This window comes from Pezoporus flaviventris, unplaced genomic scaffold, assembly GCF_033815535.1.
Source record: "Pezoporus flaviventris isolate CSIRO_AGI_PZ_B2104156 unplaced genomic scaffold, CSIRO_AGI_Pfla_v1 ptg000031l, whole genome shotgun sequence".
Lineage (NCBI taxonomy): Eukaryota > Metazoa > Chordata > Aves > Psittaciformes > Psittacidae > Pezoporus > Pezoporus flaviventris.
Window position 1 is genome coordinate 68907441 of NW_026892579.1, and position 22522 is coordinate 68929962.

The 22522-nt window shown below is 50.6% G+C and overlaps 1 protein-coding gene across 4 annotated transcripts in view; it reads left to right on the forward strand.

Moving 5' to 3' along the window:
* The window catches only part of RALGAPA2 (Ral GTPase activating protein catalytic subunit alpha 2), a 115494-nt gene that overhangs the window by 39014 nt on the left and 53958 nt on the right, over positions 1 to 22522 (forward strand). For all 4 annotated transcript variants that reach the window (XM_061461767.1, XM_061461766.1, XM_061461765.1 and 1 more), the window contains 15 exons: positions 780 to 917; positions 1435 to 1532; positions 3284 to 3374; positions 3535 to 3711; positions 5210 to 5403; positions 5882 to 5980; positions 6245 to 6400; positions 17132 to 17260; positions 18556 to 18684; positions 19330 to 19388; positions 19648 to 19756; positions 20802 to 20912; positions 21250 to 21318; positions 21450 to 21587; positions 22045 to 22228. In XM_061461767.1, coding sequence (XP_061317751.1) covers positions 780 to 917; positions 1435 to 1532; positions 3284 to 3374; positions 3535 to 3711; positions 5210 to 5403; positions 5882 to 5980; positions 6245 to 6400; positions 17132 to 17260; positions 18556 to 18684; positions 19330 to 19388; positions 19648 to 19756; positions 20802 to 20912; positions 21250 to 21318; positions 21450 to 21587; positions 22045 to 22228 — 1881 coding nt within the window. The remainder of the gene's footprint in view (positions 1 to 779; positions 918 to 1434; positions 1533 to 3283; positions 3375 to 3534; positions 3712 to 5209; positions 5404 to 5881; positions 5981 to 6244; positions 6401 to 17131; positions 17261 to 18555; positions 18685 to 19329; positions 19389 to 19647; positions 19757 to 20801; positions 20913 to 21249; positions 21319 to 21449; positions 21588 to 22044; positions 22229 to 22522) is intronic.

A 22522-nucleotide genomic window follows, 5' to 3' on the forward strand; every position in this document is an offset into this window, starting at 1 on the left:
GGGTTGGAGCTGGAGGAGCTTTAAGGTCCCTTCAACCCAGACTAGGCTGGGATTCTGTGAATGGGAACATACTCAATCCCAAATGTTGCTGTCTTTGCCCCCACCCCAGTGCTCAGAGAAATGCATTTCTGCAAGCCCTGTGTTGCGAGCTCAGCTCGGGAGCCCCGGATGCTCCTTTCCCACTCTGTCAGTTCACTTTCTCACTTGAATTTTCATGCCCCTTTCTCCTCTCTTTCGATTTCTCATTTGCAGTCAACAAAAAGCTGCAGGATGCAGTTTGCCCTCAGAAACCTCAGATTGGTTTTACCCTGTCTGAACTGTTGCCTTTTTGATTGTCCCCCTCCCATCCTCACGGACAGGTCGGTCAGCACAGCCGTGCCCTGCACTCTGCATCTCTAGCAGTGCTGCAGCTTCTCCTCTGTCCTGTTTCCAGAAGGAGCAGGGCCTTGTGTGGGGCTCTAGCACTGAAAACCAGCTTTGTTCCCATGGCTCCCACCCCTCCTCGTGCACTCTGGACCCCAAAGCCATTTCTGTCCCTTTTGTAGCCCTTTCACCACTGGCACCGCTCCTACACCTCTCTCTAAACTTCACAGTTTTCTAAGGATAGTGTATAAAGCCTAAATGATAACTCTGTAAGCGGGAGGGACGTTCCAGCCGTGGAACCTGGGAAGTCAATGTATGTGGATAGGTACTGAACTTCTCGTGTAGCTGCCTTAGGTGAGGAGTTCACGCGGGTGCGTCATTCTGAGCTGTGCGAATGTTCTGTGTTCAACCACCAGAAGTGGAAGAATCCCAGCAGCTGGAAAATCCAGCGGGAGCAGAAGCCTCGGGCCTGTTTGCAGAGCAAGAGCAGGAGCTGACTCGGAGCAGCAGCACCTCGGACATCGCAGAGCAGTTCCCACCCGATTTTCTCCAAGGTAATTCCTACAGACCGCAGCGATGCTGCACCTCTGAAGAGCAAGCGTGGGGCTTGTCCAGCCCCGTAAGTGCTGCTCTTACCTGCTTTGCTTTCCAGCGCCGTTCTAAGATGTGTTTTTATCTTGGTTTCTTAGTGAATATATCGTTGGTGTCTTGTTGAAATAACTATTGGTAAGAAGTTACAGACCCACATGCAGGACACGGCCTTTATAAAGCAAGGCAGTGACCAAGGGAACCTTTAAACGTGTGCATTTTGTGTGTAACTCTTGACATTTATTTCTTTTAATCTGGCTTGCATTTAAATTTTGTCTTCGAGAGAACAGCTTTGCTGTTCCATCATGTAGGTTATGCTTATGAAGGATCTTCCAAAACACCTTGTGTTCTGTTGTAATGTATGACTTCCCTGAGCTATAGACACAAGTGACATGTAAACATAACTGAAGTGCTCGTGTGCTGTGCTGGGTACTTTGGTCCCACAAATGTCTGTGTTTCTTGTTTGCTTTCCAAAATTTCTAGGTAAAAAGGCTGGAGCTCCTCATAATTCCACTTCTGCAGACTCCAAATGCGTTCAGGAAAATGCGGGGTGCGCAAAGAAGGAACATGAAGCTGAGCAAGTAAGGCAAAACAGGAAGTAACCGTTGATGAGAGCCTACCAATGTTTCATTTCTAATGAGGTGGTTTTAGTGCTTAGAAACTGCAGCAACTGCCAGTGTGAAAAGCCATGAATCACATCTCTAGTTTGGAGCCTGGAGTTGCGCTGTAGCTGCTCACGTGTTGGGTGATGTGAGCGTTCTGCCTCTCCCTCTCTTGTCAGTTGTTTCTGCAGGCTGAGGTGGTGCCTGTATTGCAGGTTTATGTGAGACTTCTGTGCTTTTTATATTAACTAGAAACACGAAGTTAATAACTTTTAAAGTGTAAATAATTCATGGCTATTACAGAGCTACAGTGCACTGGAATAAATGTTTCATGGTTTAAAGTACTGGGGGAAGTGCTCTCCTCCAGCACCATTTGTGTCACCAGCTGTGTACTGCAGAGGGCTGTGCAAGTTACCATCAGGACAGGAAAGCTTCATAAATTTTTAATGCAACTTTGGACTAAATGGCAGAAATAATGATGGCTGGGGCTGATCATCCCGGTGGAAGTGTAATGCAGCGTGGCACGGAGGGCTTCAAGCTGAATCTTGTCTTTGGACCGTGGCTCTCCCATATGTCTGGACTTGGAAGTGCCACTAATTGTGTCCCATTGCCTGGGAGTGATGGGCAGGTCTCTCCAGCTGCAGTGGTAGATAATGCCATGATGATTTCTAAAGCCAGATGTCTCTTTGGGGGCAAGAATTGCTCAGATTTAGGCAGAAAGAATGAATGGATTCATGTCTGGCCAGGGGTCAGAAATTGCTTTAAGGGATGTATACATTTATTTAAAACTAGTAACAGTAATAATTGCGAATCTCAAAATGGAATGTCACAAATGTTACCTGAATTGAAGAATTTCCTTTTTTCTACTCCTGAGAGTAGAGATTCCTTCAGCAGTTAGATCAGTGTGCCCCGAGGGCCTTTGTGTTGGGGCTTGGTGTTAAGTTCTGCCAATACAGGTGCCACAGAGATGTGAATTGGAAGGTGACCTGCCAGATGTAAAGAAAACCAGTGATGTGCAGGGGCAGAGCAGTGCTGTGTAGAAGCAGAAAATGGTCTGAAGAGTTTTCAGCAAGTAGTTCTAAACCCATGTGGTGAAGGAGGAGGAGGTGAACAAAGGATGGGGTGTCTTTTTATGGGTTGTCTTGCAGCAGGATAATGCTCTGACAGAAGAGATGATGCTGATTCCTCCCTGGAAGATTTTTGATACTTTCTGTACTGAGTCTTCAGATTTGTGGAAAAATGTAGATAAAAAGTCCTGCTTTTTGGTATGAAAACTGAGCCTAGGGAAGGGAGGATAAAGGCTGAAGCTGAGAACATGGTCATAGAATCAGAATCATAGAATATTTAGGGTTGGAAAGGACCTTCAGATCATCCAGTTCCAACCCCCTGCCATGGGCAGGGACACTTCACACTAAACCATCTCACCCAAGGCTCTGTCCAACCTGGCCTTGAACACTGCCAGGGATGGAGCATTCACAACCTCCCTGGGCAGCCCATTCCAGTGCCTCACCACCCTCACAGGGAAGAACTTCCTCCTTACATCCAGTCTAAACTTCTCCTGTTGGTTCCCTGAAGTCATTTAGAGATATTTGGGCAGTCTAAATATTAATTGAAATATCTTGTCTGGGTTATAACTGATTTCTAGTGACTGTGTATGTAGCTCTGATTTGCTAAAACGTGATGTGGTTCTCGGAAGTGTGCTAAACTGAGATGAATGTGTTTCTCCGAAGGTACCAGTCCGAAGAAGCAGCAGCACAGCTGAGTTGGATTTGAGGGCAGACTGGCAGCAATCCCATGGGAGCTGCAGAGAGAGAGAAAAAAGTGAGTTCCAAGACGCAGCCTTTTTCTGAAGTGTAGCACCTGGGGTCAGTGTCAGGTTCTGTCTTGCTGCAGATGTAGTGGCCACTTTTCTCATGGTGCTTTGCTAATGTAGTTGTTAGAAACCGGGTTTGTGACCTGGTTAATGCGCTCCCTGCCGCAGGTGAGAGCGTCAGCAGTGACACGTCCATTGGCTACAACAACGAGGTGGAGATCGCTCTCATCCCCTGGCAAGCTTCTGAAGATGACCCTGAGGTGAATGCCTCCGCAGACGTTTGTGTGGATGCTGATGCCCCTCGCTGGCTTCAGCTTAGCCCCTCAGACACCGCGAACCTGACAGGTACTGCACTGCAGGGAATGTGTTCTACACTGTGATCTCCCAAAGGACTTCGCACAGTTTAGCTTGCTTATAAAAAGTATGTTTCATTTATCTCGTTCCCTTCATGATGCTCATTCAAAAGTGAGTTTTCAATGCGTAGAGTTTAAGAATTTGGATAATTAGGAGCCGAACTACGTGCCAGCAAACTGTGATACAGAAAAGGATCAAACAGTTGAAAATAATGGGGTTGCTTTCTGTGTCAAATCACTGCTCATCAGCTGACTTGTGACAGCTGATCACGTGTGCTCTCTGAGCCTGTCCCACTAATGCCCAGTTTTAATTCCTATATAAAGTGAACAGGTTATAGTTCCTAGCAGAAAGGTACAAACGAAGCAAAAAAGCAAAACAAAATATCCCAAAAGCTTTTTAAAGAAATCAATTCACATGAACATAAAAGCATCTAGAATGGCTTTCACTTTGCTGACCCTCTTTGGGTCCTGGGGTTACTTCCCTCTGCCTATGTAGAGGGTTCCTGTACCTCTCCCCCAGCCCTCGGGTGCTGAGCACTGCAGGGAGCCCCCTGGGGCTGGTTGTGCCTGCAGACAGGCTGCTGCGTGGCTCTCGCTGCGCTGAGAGCAGGCTCTTGTCAGCAGCAATTCCACTTCCGTATGGAATTCTGCTCGTACTGTCCCAGCAGACAAATCCCGTTGTCCTGGTGGTCTTCACAGCCCCCTGCTCTCCTGCTCAGTTTGAGTACTGCAATCTCAGGAACAGTCCCTGCATAAATGAGGATGCCCGAGCATGCTCTTCATCACCAGCAGTGCATACATAGAATCATAGAATCGTTAGGGTTGGAAAGGACCTTAAGATCATCCAGTTCCAACCCCCCTGCTGTGGGCAGGGACACCTTATGCTAAATCATATCACCCAAGGCCCCACCTCTTAGGGCCTTTGTTCACTTGCATTTCCAGGTCGTTTTACACTGTGTGATCTTAAAAGAGAAAGGGCTTTTAGGAATAGAAATCACAGAATCGTGGAATCCCAGCCTGGTTTGCGTTGGAAGGGACCTTAAAGCTCATCCAGTTCCAACCCCTGCCATGGGCAGGAACACCTTCCACTAGAGCAGCCCCTGCCCGTGCCAGGGGGGTTGGAACTGACTGCTGAAATGTTAACTGTAAAAGCCAGTTATTGGTTGAATAAATCTCTCTGACTGCATGAATGTTCCATTTGGAACTCGCTGGTAAAACAAACCTAACGTTGAGGGGGTCAGTCTGATGTAAACTGCTCTGTGGCTGAATCACCTCTGCATGGAAGGCCCGTGAGCCCACACTTTCTGCTGTGTTGTGGTTTTGAACCGTGTGCTAGCTTGAGCAATGAAAAAGAGAGGGGTGATTTGGAGAGAGAGAGAACTTCAGAGGTGGGAAATGGTTAAAAGGAGCAGTTTTCCTGGTTTACTGACCCAGTTTATGCTGACACTGTGTTCCTGATTCATGGAAATGGACCTGTGTTGGATTTCCAGACAGCAGTGAATTCCTTGCTGATGACTGCAGTATAATTGCTGGTGGAAGCCTCATCGGTTGGCACCCCGATTCTGCTGCCGTGTTATGGAGGAGGATCTTGGGAATTCTTGGAGATGTGAACAATATAAAGTCACCTAAAATTCATGCAAAAGTGTTTGGGTATCTCTATGAGTTGTGGTACAAACTCGCAAAGGTACGTGGATGGTGCTTACACCTACTGATCTGGTTTTTCTGCTGCTTAAAAATTAATAAATATGATTTAGTGTTAGCATCTGGAACAAAAGCATGGGATTTGGAGGATTCTCTTGTCAGGTAGGCTAATCCTGTTTGATTTCCAGTAGGTATCCCCAGTAGAGAATATCCCTCTTCAATGATAAGAGAATTTAGACAGTTAATTTATATGGGGTGGGGAAATACTAGCAAAGAAAGTAGAGGTATAGAACAGAATATTGGTGCAAAAGCCCATGGTATGACCTGAAAGGGCAAGACTTGCTTAGGACATGGGGAAGCCCTATAGAATAAGCTTTCCAGGTAGTTTTGGCTGAAGTAGGAGCTCTGTATATGCAGAATGTAGTACCTCAAAATAATGAAACCAAACTAAAATGAGAAAGTAATAATGTGAAATAAGGAGCCATCAGTTTTACTGGCTCTTCTCCTTTAAAACCGCCTAGATTCGGGACAACCTCGCTATAAGTGTGGACAATCAGTCTACTCCCTCTCCTCCTGTCCTCATTCCTCCTCTCAGGATATTTGCATCTTGGTTGTTCAAGGTAAGTGGTTTCTAAACTTCTCACACATTGGTGTTGTCTCCTGTTTCAGTACTGAATGTGTGTATGTTCAGTTGTGTTACTGTTAATGGTTGCAGCCACTGCTGCTAAGAGGATGAATATCCTCCAAAGGCTGTTTGGACTCGAATCTCCTGTAGCAAATACAGGGAACAGCTTTGCTTTATGCAGAATCCGCTGGAGATGCACTTCTGCATTTGCTGGCTACCTGAGAAAAAAGCACTAATACAAGGATTTTGCTCTTTTCAGGCAACCACGCTGCCAAGCGAGTACAAGGAAGGCAAGCTGCAGGCATACAGGCTCATCTGTGCCATGATGACGAGGCGACAAGATGTTCTGCCAAACTCTGATTTCCTGGTTCACTTCTATTTCGTGATGCACCTTGGGTTGACAAGTGAAGACCAGGTACAAGCTTTCCCTGGTAAAAAGAGAATTTATTATTGTGTGCTGATGGAGATGTCTGTTTTCTGTGTTACAATTCTTGTGTTGGGGCTCTGGGGCAGCAGCACAAGAGGGACGTGGAGCTGTTGGAGCGAGGCCAGAGGAGGTCACGGAGATGCTGCGAGGGCTGGAGCAGCTCTGCTCTGGAGCCAGGCTGAGAGAGCTGGGCTGGGGCAGCCTGGAGAAGAGAAGGCTCCTGAAGGGGAGACCTGAGAGCAGCTCCAGTGCCTGAAGGGGCTGCAGGAAAGCTGGAGAGGGGCTTGGGACAAGGGATGGAGGGACAGGCCAAGGGGAATGTCTTGAACCTGCCCGAGGGGAGACTGAGCTGAGCTCTGAGGCAGAAGCTCTTCCCTGTGAGGGTGCTGAGGCGCTGGCACAGGGTGCCCAGAGAAGCTGTGGCTGCCCCATCCCTGGCAGTGTTCAAGGGCAGGTTGGACACAGGGGCTTGGAGCAAGCTGCTCCAGTGGAAGGTGTCCCTGCCCGTGGCAGGGGTTGGAACTGGAAGAGCTTTGAGGTCCCTTCCAACCCAAAGCAGTCTGGGCTTCTGTGATTTTCATATTTGAAGATCTGAAGCAGAAAGGAAGCAATGCTTTGTGACACTTGTTGCACGGAATTGCCTGGTGTAGTGTGGTCTGTACCTCTCTTTAAATTACTTAGTCATAAGTTTCTCATTGCTCCCCCAGTTAACAAGTACGTATTTGTGATGCACTGTTACAACCCATCACAGCTCATCTTAGGGATGCTTGTACCTTCTGGCACAGGGTAAAATGCCAGACATGATCTTGGGTGAAGGAGGGGCTGTTAAGAGCTTCCTGTTAACTTAGGAGCAGTGTCTGCTCTCAGCACACCCTTTGAATGCCCTGTGCATTGTGTGCAAGAACCTCCTCGAAATTACAATTACTGTTGGCCTCCCCAGACTTTTGCCCTTCCTTCAGGGGAGGTTTAACATACCCGCTCTTCCTGACTGCTGCAAGGGGGCTGGGACAGAAGGTTATCTTACCACTGAAGCCAAGAGGCGCTGCCGGAGTGTTCTGCAGCTGAGGATAAGTGTGTCTGGGTCCCTGTGCCCTGGGCTGGCCTCGCTAATAAAGCATTCAGTGAGAGATGGAGATGAGACTTCATCCGTTGAGGTGTAAGGAGCTTACTGCGCCGCAGAGACGGCTGAGTACGGGCAACAGCTCGGAGAGTTACTCTTAGCAAAACAGGATGTGTGAAAACACGTCCATGGTTTTATGGCTGGGGGGGAGCGGTGACAGCACGGGCAGAGCCGAGCTCCGGTGCCTCGGAACCCTGCGGTGCTCACGGCTCTGCCGGGGGCCTGCAGGGAGAGCCCCGCCGGCTCCCTTGTTTCTGAGGTGGAGAGGGGAACAGTCCCAGCTCCCCTCCTGACAAGGGAGAGCATGTGGAAAATCCGCCTTTTAAAGAGATCACGGAGGGGAAAAAAGAGTAGAAAGGAGGTGGTTTTCTTGTGGAAAACCAAGTCCTGGCCAGTGTGGAAACAGAAGAACTCCCCTTCCTGCACTGTCGGGGTGTAACCTGGGGGTAAGGAAGAGCTTGTTGCTCTTTCGTACCCCTAATGCCGTTCGGATTTCAGTTTAACCCTGCCTGGTGAACGCAGTAACTTCATTTCTCTACAACCCCCCTGTGTGCTAACACCCACTGTGGTCAGACCCCCTCAGTGTTAAGAACCACTCAGCATTACATCCTCTCGCATAAAGCACGCAACTCACCAAACGTTAGAGCCTGATGTAGGCTGAATTGAAATAAAATACTACCTTTTACATTTGAAAACACAAAGGCCCTGAATCAGTAGAGCAGCGACTGCCAGCACAGGCCATAGGGATGGGCAGTATCAGTGCCTGTAAGACTTCAGTTGTTTTCATCTACAGCTTTCCATGACATGGCCAGGTTCAGAAGTGTCAGCAGCTCCTTTCTTCAAAGCTGGAGGGTGCTCTGCTTTTTCCGAATCTGGTGGCTTCCAGTTCCTACATAGAAACTGGGGGACTTCTGAAATGTGAGCAGGTTGTTGTTGAGCTGCTCTTTACCCTGTCCATCACACTTCGGTGTCAGTAGCAGTCCCACAGGCTTTACGCTCTCGCTGCTGTGCGCACTGGGTTTCAGTCCTTGTGCAGAGCCCCAGTCCCCAAGTGAAAGAGGATGGAGAGGTGGACACTGCGCAGTGAAGGCAGACCCCGCGCTGCCCATCCTTCCAGGCTGGCCCAGCTGTTTTCCACACTGATGCTGCTCTTTTGTTCCTTCTCATCTCACTCTGTTTTGCTGCTTTTGCCTCTTGGTGGCACACTTGACCACAGGTTTTCTCGTGTGTTGCTGTCCTTGCAGTTTTGCTTTCCTTAGCTATGGAATTGCTTGAGATATTAGCTCATGGTGCTTGGGAGCTCGGATTCTCATGCAACAATCCGTGTGCCTGTTTCTGTATTTCCTGTATCACAGAATCCGAGACTGGTTTGTGTTGGAAGGGACCTTAAAGCTCCTCCAGCTCCAACCCCTACCATGGACAGGGACACCTTCCACTAGAGCAGCTTGCTCCAAGCCCGTGTCCAACCTGGCCTTGAACACTGCCAGGGATGGGGCATGATTTGCCTCAAGGTGCTGGGTGGGTGTTGAGTCTGGTCCAGTAATTTGGATGCTGAGGGCACTGCCTGCTGCAAGGGCAGGTTCTGTGGTTTTTGGGGTTTGGTATGTGCTCTTCCCTGATAAACCTCTTTAAAAGAGGGAGTGATGTCCTGGGCACAGGGATCGCTGGGACACAGACCCCTGTGCTCTGCAGCACTGCAGAATTCGAGGATTCCAGGCACTGCCCACCAGAATAAGCTGTGGTGCAGATTCTTCTAGCACAGATGTTTCTGTGTGCTAAGCAGAAGCATGGATTTCTCACACTTAAGGAACACAAGCAGGAGAACTGGGGGGATGTTCTCACTGAGCAGTTTTCCTTCGGTGTGTATCACTAGTGCAACTTTAGAGTTACTGGGGAAAGCAGGAGGAGTGTGGACAAACCCCAGGAGAACACTTCGGCTGTGTTAGAAGAGCTTTGAGTCACTACATAAATTACAGTCAGAATCCCCTTTGACCTGACTGTGATTATCAGTTATTTCAGTCTGTTAGGTATAGTTCATAGGTGGTTATTTTATTTAGTTAGCATCACAAGGGTTGCTTTCCGCACCTTATTTCTGTTTCCACTCCCCCCTTAAGGGTACGAAATTCCTGCTGTGTTGTGTAGCTCTTTGTGCTGACAGGAAACCAAACCAGCCCATCTGGAACACGGTTATGAATTATCCAGTAACATCCCAGTGAGTGGGGCCGCCTCGGGGGTGTGTGAAGGAGCAGTATGAGGTGTGCTGTGGGGTGTGCTGTGGGGTGTGCTGTGAGCTGTGCTGTGGGGTGTGCTGTGGGGTGTGCTGTGGGGTGTGCTGTGGAGTGTGCTGTGGGGTGTGCTGTGAGCTGTGCTGCGAGCTGTGCTGTGGAGTGTGCTGTGAGCTGTGCTGCGAGCTGTGCTGCGAGCTGTGCTGCGAGCTGTGCTGTGAGCTGTGAGCTGTGCTGTGAGCTGTGCTGTGAGCTGTGCTGCGAGCTGTGCTGCGAGCTGTGCTGTGGGGTGTGCTGTGAGCTGTGCTGTGGGGTGTGCTGTGGGGTGTGCTGTGGGGTGTGCTGTGAGCTGTGCTGTGAGCTGTGCTGTGGAGTGTGCTGTGAGCTGTGCTGTGAGCTGTGCTGTGAGCTGTGAGCTGTGCTGTGGGGTGTGCTGTGAGCTGTGCTGTGGGGTGTGCTGTGAGCTGTGCTGTGAGCTGTGAGCTGTGCTGTGGGGTGTGCTGTGAGCTGTGCTGTGGGGTGTGCTGTGAGCTGTGCTGTGAGCTGTTATGTGGGGTGTGCTGTGGGGTGTGCTGTGAGCTGTGCTGTGAGCTGTGAGCTGTGCTGTGAGCTGTGCTGTGGGGTGTGCTGTGAGCTGTGATGTGAGCTGTGCTGTGAGCTGTGCTGTGAGCTGTGCTGGGGGTGCGAGCTGTGAGCTGTGCTGTGAGCTGTGCTGTGAGCTGTGAGCTGTGCTGTGAGCTGTGAGCTGTGCTGTGAGCTGTGAGCTGTGCTGTGAGCTGTGCTGGGGGGTGTGAGCTGTGCTGTGAGCTGTGCTGTGAGCTGTGAGCTGTGCTGTGAGCTGTGATGTGAGCTGTGAGCTGTGCTGTGAGCTGTGAGCTGTGCTGTGAGCTGTGCTGTGAGCTGTGCTGGGGGGTGTGAGCTGTGAGCTGTGCTGTGAGCTGTGTTTTCCATGGGGCTCCCCTGGCCCTCGGGGCAGGATGCAGCAATTAGGACACGGCAGGGTAATGAGCTGTGCCTGTTTGTGTGTGTGACACCCGGCCAACAACCGTCTCTGAGGGCAGGTGAACAATTCTGCGCCGCGGTTGCATCACCTCCTCAGGTGGGAGAAGGGGCTGAGCCCAGGCTGGTGCTGTCACTGCTCCTGGCTCAACAAGGGGCCTCGGGTCAGGGGCCAAGTGAGCATCTGGGGTGATGGGTTTCCTCCTCCTCTGCTCCCAGCAGCGGCCGTTCTGCTGCAGCGAGCCGGGTTTCTCCTGCAGCTCCTTAGCAGTGAAGTTCGCTGGGGCTCTACCTTCCCTCCCTCCCATGCTACAGGACAGCGAGTGTGGATGTTCACTGCCCTGCTGTGGGGCAGTGGAGGGAGGTCACCTTCTGTTGTCCTAGTCCCTTGTGTGGGTTATGGGGAATCGTGGAATGCTTTGGGGTGTGAATCTTAGGCTATGTCCCAGGGGAGCCTGGTGTGGTTTGGGTTGGTATAGCTGCCTTCTGCTACTTGGTGAACCCTCCCCGCCATGCCCATGATTGCACCCACACGTCTTTCAATTTGGACTATAAAGAAAGCTTTTTAAATGAAACCACATCTGGTACTGCAGTGCACACACAGTCAGGAGAGGGAAGGCGTTTTGTTATCGTGGTGCTGCTGGGTGCTTACTGCAAGCAGTGGTTTTAGCTTTGTGAAGTCCATAAGCATCTCCTTGCTTCATAGCTCCCTTCCTTTTGCTGAAGAACCAAAGTAGCAGAACGTAATCCCAAAGCACTGCTGACACTACTCACCCCCCTTCAGAAAAGTAGCTCTTCAGATAGTTCTGATTCCTCAGTTCTGGGGTTTTTGGTACTTAAATTATTTGTATTAGCGGTGGATTTCTGTGACGCTGTCTTACCTCCACATTTCTGCTCCCAGTTTGAGCAGAGACTGCAGTGCAAGTCAGGTGCTTGCCTTGGAGGCAGGTTTTCAGTGTCAGCCCCACAGCTGTCTGGTGTCACTTCTTTAGCAGCTCTCCCCCTGCTACCAGGGCTTTGGCATGAGTGAAGATTCTCTGTGTAACCTCTCAACAGCGCGTGCCACTGAGGCTTTGCTCTGTAGTCAGAGGTTGTCTGAAAGTGAGTATTAACACCTAAGTTTAGTAAATGTACAGTTCCACTGGCTCACAGAGTACTTCTGGAATAGAATGCTTATAGCAGGTACTAATGAACATAATAAGAAGCCAGACGTCAGAAATTCCCTATGGAAAGACGGCTAACAGCAAAGGAGGGAGGCTGTGCTGATGGCTTCTTTTAGTTGAGTGATGTTAAGGGCAGAGCAAACTTTAAATATGGAAGAAAAACCCCACAAAGCCCGGACCCAAGGAGCTGACAGATGTCGTGGTGATTAGATTTCAGGCCGTGCAGGATGCAGCCAGCTGCAGGCAGAGGAGTTAACAGCTATGCTTTTAGCTCCGTGCCTTTTGGTAGCAGAAGGGTGACTTAGCTGAAATACTCTGCCAATAAAGATGGTGATGTACTAACGTAGGCTGTGCTTGCCTACAAGCCTCGTCGTCTGTCTCAGATGCGCTGTCCCTGATTATGGCAGGGAAGCTACACCAGTTATGTGGTAAGCTTGTGAGGAAAACTGGCTGCAGCTCTTTCATCAGAGATGGCTGATTTAAAACCTGAAGCATTTCTCAGTAGAATTGCTACAAGAGAAGCCATGTTATCTACCTGTTATCTACCTTGTTATCTACCTGTTTGTACCGACATTGATCTGGAGTTCAACATAAACCACTTGTGAGCTGCTGTATGTTTCTTTGAAGTTCTTATTCAACACAAGGGGCTGTGGACAACTTCTAGACTGCTCAGCCACTGCAGCCGCTCACTGGGACCTGCACTAGCCGCGTTTGCCACGGTTTGGGATGTGCCAAACAGCCCCTTCTCCTCTGCATGTGGTCCTATGTCCTGAAAGCTGATGCAGCAGGTAGGTAGAAGTGCCTTCCTGGCTCCCTGTGATCCAGGGCTTGGAAGTGTCCTGCCGCTGGCCTTTGGGAGAAGTCCCTGTGGTGACACAAAGTCAGCTCGACTCCTGAAGCAGTGCCATGGACTAGTAACTGAGGTGTTGGTACCACAGCTCTGTAGCAAATGGGTATTTGAATTCTTCCCTCTTGGTGTGTGTGAACTTAAAACAGTTTTTCCAGTCTGAAGCACGTCCCTAGCCCTCTGAGGCTGTGGATACATCAAATGTACTTTAAAGGAGGAGAAGCTTTAAAAGCTCTTTAAAAACTCCTTTCCTATGTTTGCGTGATCTCTGGTGAAGGCATCTGAGCAGCTCTGTCAGCACAGGCCTTTGGTTGCTCTCTTATTAATGCAGCTGTAGAAGAGGGAGCTTTCTGATGTAGTTTAGAGGGGAGGGAGCAGTTAGCAGGAGGTGATTTACACAGTAATCTGTCATCTTTAGCACTCATGAGTAACCTTACCCGTGCTTTACAAACGTGTTGTTCTTCTGGTTTGTAGTATCTCTCCCTGTTGCGTTCCAGTCACAAGACACTTCAGCACACACAACTCCTTTGGAGGTCAAATGACAGGTTGAAATGGGTTTCCTGACAGGCTAATCCCGAGGGTGTCAGAAGACTTCATACCTTGTGAATGCAGCTTAATTTCTGACACGGTAACTCTTACCTAGAAGGTGGCGGTAGGGAGGCAGACCTGGAATGGGGATGGATGGAAGCGTGTGCTCTTCTGCAGTGGGGATGGAGGAGGAAGGGCTGCACGCTGCAGTCTCGGGCTCTGCTCTTTGCCGGGCTGTGGATGTCCGCGGCGCCCGAGGCTGGGTGAGGAGCGGAGTGCACTGGGTGCCAAGGCGGCAGCGCGGGGCAGGTGGTGGCTGCTCGCTTACACCTGGAGCCTGCAGCGGGAGGGGTATTTTGTAAGTGCCCTCTCGGTGCCCCCCATCCGTATTATTTGGATGTCCAGCTTAACCCATGCTGACAGGGTTAATGCGTTTGGGAAGGACCTGCGTGTGATGGCCCCCTTCTCTCGCCTCCTCCCCGTTTTTAACACTACAGAGCATCATTTTGAATTGAAATAGTCCATAATGGTCCTTTTTTTCACTTGTCTTCAACAACGTGAACGCTAAATTATAGCTGTGCAATTATGTAAACAATGGAAATGCTTCCAGAATGAATACTTCCTTTTAAATTTTCATTTTGTGTAATTGCTGAAAGGTTCGGAGCCATAATAAACCCAAATTATTTTACACGTTTATCGTTCTAAAGGTCAATTATGAAAGAAGTAAAGAAACAACACGGCACAGAATGAGTAAACCAATTTCTATTGCCATCACCATATGCTTTTCTTATTGCTTGTGTTTTCCCAGTTACTGTGTACATAGCATTCAATTAAAGTGATTCATTTACCAGGCTGCGAGCTGCCGAGCAGGGTCTGCATGTACCGGGCAGCGCTTCGGAGGGGAGGAAACAACGGCCTCTGTTTGAATTACCTGATTTTTGTGCTAGCACTGATAGGACATATGCTCTCCCTTGCACTCTTTCTCATGAGCCCAGGTCTCCTTGATGAGCTAGCTCATAGTGCTCCTGAACTGCTGCGTGAAGCCACACTCAGCTGTGAGCAGGAAACGTGGTGCCTGGTGGGGAGAGGGAGGACCCTGCGCAGCTTTACCTGAAAGCACCATCCCAGCGGGAGCTTCTGCCCTGCCACTGCTGCTGGGACTGAGCTCAAGCAGAGCTCCAGTGTTACCTCAGACACACTCTGCCTTGTGTTGGTTCAAATGAAGGCACGCAGGCTAGCGTGGATGTGCACCAGAATGCCCGGGGTGGCAGCGGGAACCGATGGGAACCAGCTTGGATGCGGTTTTGGCTGGGCTGTTACACACTTGTACGTTGTCAGCTCCCAACAGTCGGGTGTGCTGTAGCTCACAGTGCACAGCCTGTGCTGGGAATCCATCACGTTGAAGCTACAGGACAAAGCGGGGGAAGTGAGGGTTGCTTCCTTAGCTTTTCCAAAGGAATTTCCGAAAGTTTCTCACTGGAAACCAGCGTACTTCTTTAGGGGTAGCACATCTCACAAACAGCAAGCACATCGGTGCGGCCTCATTCTCCCAGCCTTGTGGCTGTGTTGTCCCAGGGTTTGTTGAAGCTGTGCTCGCTGTGCTCCCTCAGGTGTGGGTGTATGAAAGCAGCAGTGTTGCTGCTGCTCTTTCGTCCTGTTTCCTGGGCAGTGCCCGTGGGTGGGAGCCCACGAAGCCGGTGGCCGTTCCGGTGGTGGTGAACAGATGGGGCCGAGCGAGGACAGGGGCGACAGCCGTTGTTTGTACCCCCGAGGCTCTGTTACCTCCCAGGCCAGGTGAGCCCAGGCCCTTTCACTGTGGCCTGTGTCAACAGCAGCGTGCTCCCATCTGCTGCTGGTGGTGCTCAGCCATCCCCTACCTGGCTGCAGGTGCTGCGGGGAGCCAGGGCATCAATCAGAGCCTGTGTTAGAAAGGTGGGTCCTTTGTTCTGCCCGGGGCGGGTTTATCACCCGCTTTACAAGCGGCTGCATCCATCTGCTCTCTCTTTGCATGTTTGCCTTGACTGATATTGACTTTAAAATGTATCAAAGGAAGTGATTAAAAGCAGTTTAAACATTAACTCGAGTGGCATTTAGCTTATTCAGGAAAGTGAAAGCATTATCTGCTACTATGTGAAAAACCAGTGTTCTTTACTGAAAATACACACCAGTTATTCCATGGGGTGTCACTGCTGTGGATACACAGCGGGGCACTGACCAGGTTCTGCCCAGGTGCTCAGCAGGGACTTCAGAATATACTGCTGGTGTAAAAGCTCCTCTTTATGGAGTGCAAAGGGAGCTTGGCTTCTGTAGGTTCTGATGTACGGGCATGTTCTGGGCCTGAAGTTAAGTTCAAGCCTTCCTTAGCACATCCTAACACCAGAAAAGGGGGACACTGGAAATGGTTTTCCTTTGACATTTTATTGAGACAAAAACTAATATTCTAGATCATGTAGAAATTGCTTTTTCCAGTTCTTCAGGAAATGCAGAGTTCTGTGTAAGGATTATAGAGGTTTTGCACCCAAGTTTAAACCTGCTGAAACCCTGTAAGAAAGAAATCTTAAATAGAGGAACTTTGCTCTGATGTGGAGAATTGAAGTGTGGAAGGATTCAAGTCGGAGCGCGGCTCTGGAATGCGTTCTGTGTCACAGGTAACGTGAGAGCAGAGCTGTGGTTGCTGGTCTGCTCTCACACGTGTGGTGCTACCTGTGAAACCCAGGAGAGCCCCTTTGCCTCTTCAGGAGTTCAGCAGCAGCTCTTCTCGCCAGGGCTGGCCTGGGTTTGCTGTCTCAGTTATTCAGAGGAGCAGGAGGATCCCGGGGTGCTGGAGCAGCCTGGCAGTGCTTGGCGCCTGCTCTTGGTTCCTGCCCAGGCTCCTCTGGGCAAAGCCGCAGCCCGTTGTGGCACCGGGGGAGTTCATGGCTACAGAGGTTTGGGTAATGGGGTTTTAGGGAATAACTCACTGGGAATGATGCAATGCTTCACCTGAAATGGATTAATGGCTTTGGATTCAAGTCTTATTTAACAGGAGAACAGTTATCCTTAGACACAGAGAGACACGAGGATTTGTTTGGTTTTTTTCCAACCGGAATTTAAGATTACAACTATTACAAAAATATAAAATGCACTTTTCTCACAAAGCACATCAGCAGGAAGCAGTGGCTGGTACCTGATGGTCGGTTTCTACATATAGCTGTGGGGCTCTGAATTATCTATCACCATGATTAGTGCGGAACTGGTGAATTGCAAAGTTGAATCACAGAATCCACCTGGTTGGAAAAGCCCTTCAAGCTCATCCAGTCCAACCCTTACCCCAGCACTGCCAAGGCCACCACTAACCCATGGCACTGAGGCCTCGTCTCCACGGGGTGTGAACCCTTGCAGGGACGGTGACTGCAGCCCTGCCCTGGGCAGCCTGTTCCAATGCCTGAGCACCCTCTGGGGCAGGAATTGTTCCTCAGCTCCATCTAAACCTGCCCTGGTGCAGCTTGAGGCCGTTTCCTCTTGTCCCATCCCTTGTTCCTTGGGAGCAGAGCCCAGCCCCTCCTGGCTCCATCCTCCTGTCAGGCAGCTGTAGGGAGCCATCAGGTCCCCCTGAGCCTTCTCCAGACTGAACCCCCCAGGTCCCTCAGCCCTTCCCCATCACACTTGTGCTCCAGGCCCTGCACCAGCTCCACTGCCCTTCTCTGGCCCCGCTCCAGCACCTCAATGTCTCCTCTCTTGGAGTGAGGGACCCAGAACTGGACATAGGATTTGGGGTGCAGCCGCACCTCTCCCTTTTGGTTTTGGGCCTTCGTTGTTGTGCTTTCCTTGTTCTGAAGCAGGCCCCTTCTCTTCCAGGATATCCTGAACACGGTCATCAGGCACTGCCCGCCATGGTTTTTCTTCCTGGCCTTGCCTGGCTTTACCATGCTCATCGGGGACTTCATCACTGCGGCAGCGCGGGTGCTGAGCGCGGACACGCTGGAGGTGAGGGGCCGCCCGGTGCGTGCTGATGGGGCTGGTGTGTATGGACTCATGAGTGCCGAGTGGAGCGGTGCTGGGGCAGCTGAGCATGGGTCCCGGGTGCGCTGCGCGCTCCTGGTGCAGAGGGGTTTCATCAGAGGCACACAGAGGTGTGAGGAGCGGTCCCGCTGGGGCTGCAGCACGCCTCTGCGCTAGAGGCAGGGCTTGCGCTTCAGAGCCTCGATAGCTCCTCGCAGGGAGCACGCAGGGACTCCCCTGGCAGTACAGGATCTCATGCTAAACATCAGCACTAGCACAAGCATGCCTCTGAACAATGAGAGTGGGGAAGAAGTAAACCGGCGGATCAGTGGGGGGTGGCACGGTAAGGGCGAAAGTGTGGCAGTGCTGGCAGAGCAGGGAAGCTTTGTCCATGAAACACCAGCCCGGGGGGACCTACCTGTCCCTTTGGGACAAGTGCTTCTGCTGCTGCTCTTGACCTTGGTGCAGCTGCGCAGGGACATGGCCCTCTCCTGTCCCAGCAGGACTGAAGAGTGAGCCTGGCTGTGCCTTCTCCATCATCCTGTCATCGAACAGGCATCCCATCAAAACCCTGATCAGTGAGCCAGAGCTCAGAGTGCCAGTAAGAAATGAACAGCCAGCTTTCTATGGGGGAAAAGCCCAAACCACCACCACCTTCCATTTCTCCTGCAAGCATGAAACTTAGCATGCATTGCATTTTCAACAGGACACAGGATGATACCGCAGCAGTTAATGCATTTATAGCTCACGCCATGTTGCTTTTGATTTTGTTATTGAAGTAGGAATCTCTCTGAACTTCTATCACATCTACAGTGAGGTTGAGTGCATTGTGCTGTCTCTTGTGCCGCAGGGTCAGCTAATAGTAGTGCTGGATTAACGCTTAAAACTCTCACTCGGCTTTTCTTTAGGTTGTTCTGTGGGTTTTGTTGATGCTAAATCGCTGATGGTTGGGTTGTGTAATGACAGAGGAGGTATCAAAAACGTAGAATGCGCTTAGAAGTGGGGCCAGGTCCCTGCTGGAGGCAAAGCTCAGGCTCAAAGAAAGAGCAGGGCAACACAGCAGCTGACATGGGCAGGTAAGTGCTTGTTAGTCACTGCTGTAATGCAGCCCTTGCTGTAGTGGTAAAGGAAGAGGCACCGGGACGTGTTCCTGAGGCCGCTGCTGCAGTGGGGGTACAGCGCGCTGCGTGTTCATGGTGACACACACGGCCTCAGAGCCGCTGTCGTTCTCCTGACGTGTGGGTGCGTTCAGTGCGTGTCTGTGTTCGCTCCCTGGGCAGGCTCCCCGCTCGGAGGCTCACACCATCCTCGGCTCTCTTGTCTGCTTCCCAAATCTCTACCAAGAAATCCCCCTGCTGCGGCCCGTTGCCGAAGCTGGCGAGATCATCGCGGGATCTGCGGACGTGAAGGTAAAGCCCAGACCCACCAGGAGACCCTTCCCGAGCTCCTGCTCTCACTGCTCCGTCACTCCGTGCCCGCTGACGGCTGGGCTCGGACCCGCACAGCCGCACACGTTGCGTTGTACTTACTCGATCAGCATTGCTGTGCTTAACAGGAGCCGGGACACTGGCCAAGCTGAGATGCTGCAGTTGCATTTGATTTGCAAGGGGAGTGAACTGCTTCCGATCAAATGCGACGTTTGTCAGGCAGACGCTGTCAGGTCAATTCATTAAATGATGGTGGTGGGATGGGTTAAAGTGTCCATTCATGCTATCTGTGTACATTAGTCCTGTAAGAGATGTGGGGGGTGCGGAAGGGGAGGTAGTCTTGGTATTACATTAAATGTTAAGAAAATTCCACTACTAGAACCATCACCTCGTGTGAATGGTTCTTCCTTGAGCACTGATTTCAGTGGACACCTGGAGACATGAATTGCCTTGAGGGATGGAGAGCTCTGTCATTTCCTGATCTTCACAGCAACAGTCCTGTAGGGGAAAAGTGACACGTGCCCACCCCAGAGACCCACCAAAGGGTGGCTATGGTGAAATGGAACAACTTTATTTAAAGTACATGTATTAAAAAGATGCTGATTCAAATTTGTTTTGTTATTTTAGTGTTACCTCATAAATATTTTATTGAAGAATGCTACAGAGGAGCCAAGTGAAGCTGCAAGGTAAAATATTGAGTTAACCAAATGGGAAAATGGGGAAGTCTTTCTCACTACGTGTTTCTGGGGCTTGTACAGCTGCGTTGTTTCTACTGCCTTGTGGTTTGATCCTGCTTAGATTGGTTCTTTAGCCCTAGAAGGTGAGGTTCATTCTGTGCCGTGAAGGTGTTGAGCTGTGGCGTGAGAGGGAAAGCAGCGATCCTGTCTTTGTCAGGTCTGTCATTCTTCTGAAGCCTCTGACGGAAGCACTTTTCCTTTCCCAAAGGTGCATAGCCATCTGTGGCCTCGGAGTGTGGCTATGTGAAGAGCTGACGCAGTGCACAAACCACCCCCAAGTGAAGGAAGCGATCAATGTCATAGGTGTGACACTGAAGGTACTGCTGCGACAGCTCTAGTCCATAGCATCGTGTAAAAGCGTAGTTTCACTTGAGAAGTAGTTGCTGATTATGTAGAGCCCAGTCTGCTGCTTTGTTGTTCCACTGCTTGAAGCCCCAACAGGATGCTGCTGAGCAAACCACAGCCTGGGGCTTTCTGCAGGCTGTAGTGGGATGGCATTAACTGCCCTCAGGAAGGTATCTCCCAGTTCTGAACCTTTGCCTGTCATTAGCAGCTCCTTATCTTCAGGGAGCATGGTTCTGAGTCTGTGCATGGTTCTTCAGTGGGGCCCTTGGCAGTGTCACAGAGTCCCAGCCTGGTTTGGGTTAAAGAGACCTTAAAGTTCCTCCAGCTCCAACCCCTGCCACGGGCAGGGACCCCTTCCACTAGAGCAGCTTGCTCCAAGCCCCTGTGTCCAACCTGCCCTTGAACACTGCCAGGGATGGGGCAGCCACAGCTTCTCGGGGCACCCTGTGCCAGCGCCTCAGCACCCTCACAGGGAAGAGCTTCTGCCTAAGAGCTCAGCTCAGTCTCCCCTCGGGCAGGTTCAAGCCATTCCCCCTGTCCTGTCCCTCCATCCCTTGTCCCAAGCCCCTCTCCAGCTTTCCTGCAGCCCCTTCAGGCACTGGAGCTGCTCTCAGGTCTCCCCTTCAGGAGCCTTCTCTTCTCCAGGCTGCCCCAGCCCAGCTCTCTCAGCCTGGCTCCAGAGCAGAGCTGCTCCAGCCCTCGCAGCATCCCCATGGCCTCCTCTGGACTCGCTCCAGCAGCTCCACATCCTCTTGTGTCCTATAGAACAGTGCAGGACACTTGCAGAACCAGCCTGTGACTCTGTACCTAAAGACCCTTCCCACCACAGGCCAAGTTAAGATCACACAGATAAGGTCACACCTGGCTTACCCTGGTGAGGACGATGCGCTGTTGCAACATCACCAGTTCTTTATGGTTTGTATGGATGCACAATACTTAAAATACAGGAAAACGCAAGGAAATATACCTGGATAGTTTACATGCATATCTATATTCTAATCTCCTTTTCTCTTCCAGTTCTCTAATAAACTGGTAGCTCAGGTAGCCTGTGATGTTCTTCAGCTGCTGGTTTCTTACTGGCAAAAGCTTCAGAAGTATGAACCCTCCCTGTCCAGAAAGATCACTGAGGTGAGGCAGGTTCTTTCAAGTGTTTGTGTGGAAATCATGGGCAAAGTTGTCTTTATTCCCTCGTTCCTTGCTTGAGCTGCTCTGACTGTGGCTTTATGTTACCTCTGTCTTTCTACGGTTCTTGGTCCTAGGACCAGTGTGCTTCTCTAATCTGTAGTGATTCATTTCCCAAAGGCTCAGGAAATCTTTGTAGTCTCCCTTGGACATTGATTTATAAGGGCAGAGAGATGCTCCTGAGAGAATTTAACCTCTCTCGTGCCCTGTTCCAATGAAGTTCATGCTCTGCCTTTATACTGAAAGATGTGAGATGTCTTTGTGAAATTCTGTTCCAATGTAGATCCTCGTGGCCACTATTGCCTTTCTCTTGCCGAGTGCTGAATACTCCTCAGTGGAAGCAGATAAAAAGGTACGTTGCTGGAAAGAGCAGCCTTTGTCCCTTGTGTGTGCTATTTGAGACGGTTATTGAATGAAATTGCTTTAAGTTTGGGTGTATTTAATAGAATATACCTAAATTCTGTGTTATATGGTTTTATTCAGTTCATAGTTTCATTGCTGCTCTGCCTGTTGGATTGGTGTATGGCACTGCCCATGAAGACGCTGCTGGAGCCAGTGTCTGCGGGTGCTCTTGAAGATCAACACGCAGCCAAAGCTCCTTTGCTGGACTACATTTACAGAGTGAGTCTGAGGGATGAATGGGATTCTCTCGCAGATCCTGGTGGGCACAGAAGCATTTTTAACAAAGTCCTGAATTCTCACAGTGAGCAGAAGGTGTCCAAATGAGAGGTGCAGAATGCAAAGCGCTGTGATGGGGAGATCAGAGAGGTAGAACAGACAGAGGCTGGTGAGGAGAGAAAGGCAAAATGCTTAAAACAGAGAGCCAGGGAAAATAATCTTTGCAGAAGTATTTCAGTGACTTGACCTGGGCTGTTAAAATAGAGGGTGAGTCCTGCAGAGAGCAGTTCAGTACAGAGTCAGTGCTGGGGAACAGTGTTCTTTTCAAAACAGCATTTAGACATGAGCGTCCCTTGTAGCATGTCCTGGCTTTCACCATGTAAAGCTGACAGGGAACGTGTGTAAGGGGGTGCTGCAGTGTCCCCCTTATTGCCCCTCAGCCCATGCCTGTGTGCTGCAGGTTCTGCACTGCTGTGTGAATGGCTCCAGCACCTACACCCAGCAGAGCCACTACGTGCTCAGCCTGGCAGACCTCTCCTCCAGCGACTACGACCCGTTCCTGCCGCTGGGCAACGTGAGGAGCTCGGAGCCAGCCCAGTGCCACTCCTCCACAGACCTGGGCAACCTGCTCACGGTCGCTGAGGGTAAGAGCTCAGTGTGGTGGGGACCAGCGCATCAGCCCTCAGCAGCTGGGGAATGGGGCTTCCCGGGGCACAGCTCTTCCTGGAAAACGTGCTCTTTCCTTTGGGTTCGTGCGTGTACTTCTAGTTCTAACAGAAATGTTGGAAACATTAAAATATAACTTTAATGCCACAGAGAGGCTGCGAGGGCTGGAGCAGCTCTGCTCTGGAGCCAGGCTGAGAGAGCTGGGCTGGGGCAGCCTGGAGAAGAGAAGGCTCCTGAAGGGGAGACCTGAGAGCAGCTCCAGTGCCTGAAGG